The sequence below is a fragment of the Montipora foliosa genome, chromosome 8, assembly GCF_036669935.1.
Source record: "Montipora foliosa isolate CH-2021 chromosome 8, ASM3666993v2, whole genome shotgun sequence".
Taxonomy (NCBI): domain Eukaryota; kingdom Metazoa; phylum Cnidaria; class Anthozoa; order Scleractinia; family Acroporidae; genus Montipora; species Montipora foliosa.
In genome coordinates, this window is record NC_090876.1 from 27,992,874 (window position 1) to 28,000,373 (window position 7,500).

The 7,500-nt window shown below is 40.0% G+C and overlaps 1 protein-coding gene across 4 annotated transcripts in view; it reads right to left on the bottom strand.

Moving 5' to 3' along the window:
- The window catches only part of LOC137968946 (WD repeat, SAM and U-box domain-containing protein 1-like), a 74,585-nt gene that overhangs the window by 13,055 nt on the left and 54,030 nt on the right, over positions 1-7,500 (bottom strand). For all 4 annotated transcript variants that reach the window (XM_068815422.1, XM_068815421.1, XM_068815423.1 and 1 more), the window contains one exon: positions 7,267-7,401. In XM_068815422.1, coding sequence (XP_068671523.1) covers positions 7,267-7,401 — 135 coding nt within the window. The remainder of the gene's footprint in view (positions 1-7,266; positions 7,402-7,500) is intronic.

The following is a 7,500-nucleotide window of genomic DNA, read 5'->3' on the forward strand; positions in this document are numbered from 1 at the left end:
ATCAGCAAAGAGGCGTACTTCAGAGGCAAGACCGTTCGGCAAGTCATTGATAAATAGCAAAAATAAGAGAGGTCCTAGAACGGATCCTTGAGGGACTCCTGGGGTGACTGTGTAAGATTGTGAATGCTCACCACCTACAACAGTCACTTGAGAGGTTGTCGGATAAAAGTCTCAAGGTTAAAGACAAGACCAAATGGTAATATGGGTAGTTCTTAATTTATTTTCGGAGGGGCGACAAGTAGGATAGAATAAAACACTGTACACATTAATTCTGTCTGCGTGTTTTAAAGGCGAAAAACAAAAACTAGCACGATTCGTATTGCGTTCGAAACGTGCCTCTGTTTGACAGTGTTACTAGATTAAAAGCCTACTTATTGGAGAGATGCACAGACAAACTCCAGCTAGCAGCAGATTGTAACTTTACTTTTGGTTACATTGGTGAAGGAAATAAGAAGATTTCCATTACTTCAGAAGTTCAACTTTCTGGGTCGATCCACACTTACCCAAAGCCAAGAACTCACTTGTCTCAACATCGGGGACGAAAAGAAAAGGTATAGTAATTTTATCCTGAATATCATCCCCGTCTCCTCAGGTTGCATACTCAGGGGAGTGAGTTACTCAAGAAGACGCCTGGAATCAAGCTTCTCTAATTCCGCTTGTGATGATCAGGAACTAGTTTTAAGCAATTTTATTGTTTTGTCTAGCTAACCCCGGACCTCGCTTTGAGATTATGACTGATGATGAGGAAGAAGCGCCGTCAAGTTATGAAGCACGCCTGTCAAGGTTGCGACGGCATCATAAACTCCCACAGTTTAAACTGCGTTGTTGGGCCTGGATGTTGGTAAGGAACTTTAAATTCCCCACCCCCTCACGTCAAACATTCGCAGTGCGAGGAATGAGGGGGTCCGATTATTCTTAAAAAGATTTCATTTTTGTCCCAATTTTACACAGTCAAGTTTGTAAGAATTATGTTCGTCAATATTTTTCTTCAAGGTATTTTTATAATCAGCATTTAACTCACTCGAAACTCATGGACTCTATGTGCATACACGTATGTTAATTTTATGCCGCTTTAACAGCTTTTACCGAGTAGAAAAGTAAAAAAATCTTCTATTCAAGCAGTAGTGAAGAAAATTAAATACGTTTGATCCCCAGCGGTAGCTGTTAATAGTGTTTCATGATAAAATTCTATTTTTGTGTCGGTACCATTTAAGTCAGGTAGCTGCATTCATAACTATTAGGGAGCTAAGCAACTACAACAGCGACGGCAGCGAAAATGCAACAACAAAAAGGTTTAATGAGCAAAAACAGTAGTTTCCATGTGCGATTTAAATTTTGGTTTATTTCTTCGCCGTCCTCTGCAAAAAATCAAAGTGAAATGACCAAATTCAAGGTTTTGTTGAGAAAGTGAACACACGACGGCAAATTTTTCATTCAGTTTTCTTAACTTGAGCGCGACTCCCACCAATTTGGTTCCTGGGTAGTTCGCCGTTCCTGTAGAAGTGCTACGAGTTAAAATAATGGCAAGTTGCTGCTTACGTTTCCTATTTAATCAGTTAACACAGGAACTGAATACAGCTCACTGGTGTTTTCTTGTACAGCTAAATCGAACTCATGACAGTGAGAAAGAACCCCCAGACTTGCCGCTTTTTACAGGGAGGTCGAAGAAGTGCTGTACGGGCAAGGCATAGCTGATTTTAATGAATTTGTTTAGCAAAAAATCCCACATAAACTTGCAGTCTTGTCTTGTAGCTTTATGATTTGATCCGCGTTAATTGAATAGCTGTATGCTTCTCAGTAACTCATCCACGTTGTTTTCTGATTAAAACAATAGGGTACTTTTAAGAAACAAATTAAACGGAAAATTACTCAATGCATTCTCTGCTGAAATAATTTGCTGGGACAGTAATAATTTTGTTCACTGTTGACAGATGAAGCACCGGTTGGCGTTTCAAACACAGATAAACACCTTTTCCTTTGTTTCAAACACATTGGGTTTCAAACAATTTCAAACATGTTTCAAACGCATTTCAAACACAAACGCTTTTTGGTTAAGCATCCTTTTCACTTGGACGGTCACTTTATAAACATTAACACACGTACAGCGTTTCCATGTGGTAACCTTTTAAATGCATAACAGGTTTGATAGGTTTGCTCATGAGCATAAGCATGAGCAACAATACCCTTCTATCCAACCCGTTATTCATTTAAAAAGTTACCACATGAAGGACACAACCTTGCTATGTTGGTGGGAGAGTACAGTACTCTTCATAAATCCCACGCATTATCCTTTTTTGATTGAGAAAAAGGTAAAAAAGAATACCACAGACTCAAGCAACTGATGAGCAACCCACAAGTAAAATGAGCAACCGATAAGCAACTCATGAGCAAAATGAACAAATGAGCAACTGTGACAAGCTTATGAGCAACTCCGAGCAATCCTGAATAATTCAAATTGGGGCAGTTACTCACTCGTTCCGTGACTCAAAATAAGTCAACACCGAGTAAGACCTGATCAGTGAGAGAAGGGGGTAGTTTCTAAAGAAACTGTGGTGCTGCGTCGGTGGGGAAGTAGTATACAAAAATTTGGTTTTATCAACGGAGTTGATAATGTACCCCCGTTATTTATTCGTTGTTCAACCGCTGCAACCACAACCCTTGTGCTCTAGTATTTTTAAATCCAAAGATTTCTGAACAGGAGACCCAAGACCTTTTTTGGATTCGCTCTGACGAAGGGCTAACGCTCGAAACGTCAGAATTTGGACTCTACTCATTTTGGTGGAGTAACTCCGAGCATACCGGAGTAACTCAAATTGAGAGAGTAATTCCAAGCAACCCTGCTTAAATCAAATTCAGGGAGTAACTGCGAGGACCAATCGCTCTGTGGCTCAAAATGTGTATAAAGGCAGACGCCAAGCACGCAATGCTCATTTGGAGCAATCCCTTTGGGTGAGCGTATGGCTCATTTCTGCCACTACTGCCAAAGACCGTTTAGACAAGCACACAACATAGACCGCCATGAGAGGTGAAGTTGTCCGAAATGCACAGATCAGAAACCGGTAGGAGGTTAACAATGGCGCATGGATGTCAGGAAGTACCACCAGAGTCTGGGATAAGTGAACACAAAACGAGAGAGTCATCAAACGCTTAAGAGCCAATTTCTGTAAATATCGAGAATCCGTGGCCACTCGTCAAATTTCAAATTTCTTTTAACACCTATATAACGAGTTATTTTCGGAAATAGTATCCAAAGATGTCGTAGCGCTTAATTTTTTCCGAAATCGAGGGAAGTTCCAAAAACGCCATCTTAGCGCCCTGTCACTTCCGGAAAGAGAGTAAAATGGTGCATTTTGTTATCGCTCGTGGACATAAATGCGATCACAGCTATCAATGCAATTTGGGCATATTGTAACACATTTCGTGGTCTTTCCAAAGCATACATTTATTTTGGAAAAGCTGCTAGTAAATATCTGTACAAACGGTTGAGCGAATGAGTCAATTTATCTAAATTGCACACCCCCCAAAAGCCTACTGGCACATGTAATTTGACGTTGAAACTAGTATTTCGTTGAAGTGCATTCTTTGTGCCATGCTGAGTTAAAAATTCCTCCGCGGCCTGACAAAAGTGTCCTGTCGAGAGACAAAAACGTGAACCCAATTTTTGCATCGCGACCATTCTTGAAATTAATACGGAAGTTGCCTTCTCCGAACCACGGCCTCGTCAAGAACCGAAACTCTGCCAACGAAAATACTTTTTTCGCTATTCTGAACGCCCAAAGATTACTGTACTATGATAAGATTGCTGGGGAGTGATAACCTTTTAAGTTTTGGCAAGGTTAAAGTAGGTGATGAAGTATTGTTTCTTTTCTACGCTGATCGGGACGGCGATTTCCAAACGACGTTACACACGCTGTAAACTGTTTCTTTCTACTTCTTTCTACCAGCTATCACCATTTTTAAAAAGATATATATGATGAGATGACATTAATTCCGATTTAGCTACCATTTTAGGGTGCAGGAACATTTCTGTGTCTTTTACGCCTGAGGGAAATTTGTTACATTCATTGCGTGACGTGATGTCGAAGTGGAATGGAAGGGCACACGGTTGCAAGACAATTCTGTGCAATTAACTAAGGAGTTGTTGTGAAAGGTAATTAAAAGAAATGTTTCTGTTCAGAAGATTATTCACCTGCCTTTACCACCACTCCCCAATAAAATCTCTCTCGATTAATCCATATGACGATTTTGTTCAAATGTTCAAGTTTTCGTTATTGAAGGCCACAAAATGGAACAGAGAAAAATAACGGTATTTTTACTAATAATAGGGAGTTCAAGGAACAAGTATGACAACGGCATAGTCGAAAAACACATCAAAAGAAGAAAATGGCTTTGCACTTGAGTTTCAAAAAGTTTAAGATTTCACATTTACCCACTAGCACATAAAGGCAAACTGCTTTCAGTAATTTCATTCTTTTTCTTTACTTTAAACAATGGCACACCAAATAAGGGATCATTCATAGCAGCTGATCACAGCCCTCTATGTAAAATATGACCAACTAGATACCCAAAAACCACCTTATGTAATTCTGTGCATCTTTTAAAGGCCACTCTTTTAACATTTCTTAAAGATCAGTCCTGGATGGCTAATATTACGTTCCCCTTTTAGTTGAATGAGCTGGAATAACCATGAACTAGCTGCATCCCTGTGATCAAAAATTTGTTCTGTCACGGTTGCCGTAGTCTGATTAAACTTTCTAGTATTCAGGGCCCTTTATTTTAACGAACAAGGGCAAGTATCTACAACTTCTTGAAGGACAGCTATGTAAGGCGCTTTCCTTCGAACCGCTGGGGATGGATGGGACTTCCAGCTCCAACCCCTCACATAGCACCTGAAGGAGCCCCTCGCATTTCACCAAAGCGCAAACATTGTACTGGTCTACAACTTGAGTAGGGTGGCTGATGTGGTGCAGGGACTAAAGCACAGAGTCACTTGCTGAGGTGAAATTCACTTGTTCATCCACAGTAAGCACATCTTGCTCCATTACCTGCACTTGCTGTCGCAGTTTTCCTGCCAAACGTGAAAAGAAAGACAAAATTTGTTGGGCAGAAAGAACTTCCGTTGTAGTGAAAAGTCTGAACCGGCGACCGAATTAGGTTTTAGCTTTCTCCTAGTGACCCAGGCTTTTGTTAAAGCCTTAAGGTAGGACTTCTGATTAGCATTAAATCTTTCGGCCCTCTTGGTTCCTTTGCCCAGCTCTCCTTGCTGGGTTGGTGGCATGGTAACTGAAAGAACCATCAACGGCAGGGACAATCACTTGGACACATGTAGGAAGGCCTGCACTTTCCTGAAGCTGGGACGCATACTTCAGTTTGACGAGATCCATCATGGAATGCCTCTCAGGACTGAGACAGTACCAAAGGGTTGTTGGAGCATAGACGCTCGTTGAAACACACGAACACAGCTCACAGTAGAAATGTACGTGACGAAAGCGTGAAAATAAGGAGAGAGATTGCTTCAAATAGGACTTAATTGCAGTTTGAGCTGGGCAGTGGTGGTAAGGCAGGTGAATTATTTTCTTAACAGAAACATTTTTGTCAACTTACCTTCCACTACACCTCCTCAGTTATATTGCACAGAGTTCCAACAATTCGTCACGTGACCTTTGTTTCATAAACACGATGATTCTGCTGGATTCATGAAATTATTTTTCCAGAAATAAAAAGAGCAGCTTAAAATATGCCACCATGCCGAGTTTCGTAAGTATATCGTTTAAAAAGTGAAAGGAACTATAAGATTAGTATGGGAATTGGAAAAAAGACGCTTTGTCACCCAGTCTTCATAAGAATCCTTGTATTTTTCAAAGTCTTGCAGGCTAACAAAATCTGCACCTTTGTATAGTTTGCATTTTTAAGCGTTTAAATAGAATTGTTGGTCCCATGTTTTGTGACGGCAAGGGGTATATTTTGAGGTCACCTGTCCAAATACTAACCCCGCCCGACATGGCTTAACTTCAGTGCACTTTTGTCTTAGAAAGCTGTCAGAGGCTCAGACTGCACGCTTAAACTCTTGGTCAAAAAGAAGTTGTAACGGAACTTGAAAACGATCACGTGATTCCCAAAAAATGACATGCAATACACAACCAAAAAACAATTATTGAACATATGCATAAATTATCCATCTCTAATGGGGCTTAAAGTCGGTCCAAGTATATGCATAAATTATCCATCTCTGCTGAGGGTGAAACTGCGGTGAAATATCCCGCACCACTACTAGTTGACAATCTCAATTCTGAATAAATGAAGGGCATTAACCATTCATTTCTGAATCGGAAATATTGAGAATACAAGATGATGCTGTGCTACAAAATACAAAGAGGGCCACAACATTTGGTCTGAAAGTTTTCAAAGGTAAGAGAAGAGTTCATACTTTTGCCAGCCAGTGTTTGACTTCGTTTTTCCAGATTATTATTCCAGAAAAGAAATAATCTTCACACCAATAATTTGTTTCACTCGGAGTAATTCTACTTTGTAGGGCTGGTCACCCAGCAAAAAGGAATTTTTTACTGAAATCCAGGAATAAGGAAGTTCCACATAGCTACAAGGAAACAAGACTGGTCGTTTAACAACACACCAACCCTCACCTCAAATAGAGCTGCCATTTCATGTGGATCCTTTACCAACTGCACTTTCAATTTCCATTACAAATTAACCTCTAAAACTTTGATCAAACGGTGAAAATGTTTCAACAAGCAGACTTTCGATTTAGATTGCTGATTTAAACGGTGTTAAATGACCATTTTGCTGTTTGTGACGAGGATTTTAACGAAGGTTATTTAGATTTGCCATTTTTGAAGCTTCTGTAAACACTTTCGCGCATGTTTTATGCCGCTTGCACGTTTTCCACACATGAATTGAGATGTCAATTAAATCGACTTTGGATGGTTTTCTTCTGCAAATGTTGTAAAAACAATTATTTTTTTCAATCTCGGTGAATAGTGGCAGAATATTTACCTCCCCGCTTAGCGGCTCGGTGAATACCCTGGCACTATTCACCTCGATTTCAAAAAATAACTGTTTATTATATGGTGGCTAACCAGAGGTCTGAAAGTGGAAGGAAAAATATGCATTTTTGTGGGGACAAATTCGTATTAATTCCAAACATAACACCAGTATCCACCATTGTTTGCTATTGACAAAAAAACGAGAAGCCAAAAGTTCAGCTACTGTTTCTCTTCCTTCTTTCTTTGTTTTCCACAGTGAACCCACCTGCTGCTATAACCGGATCGCACATTATCTCCCGTGTTATAGGACAAAAAAATTCATCCGGAATGTCCTCTTCCAGCTCCTGTCTTTTGATCTCTTTTATCATTCGTAATATCTTGTTTCGGTGACCAGCTGGACCTATATGTTGAAGAAAGGACTATTCTCAAAAAGAAGAGGCACAAAACTGTAGACTTCCAATTAAACTAACTTTACATGAAAGTTGGAGATCGTCGCAGT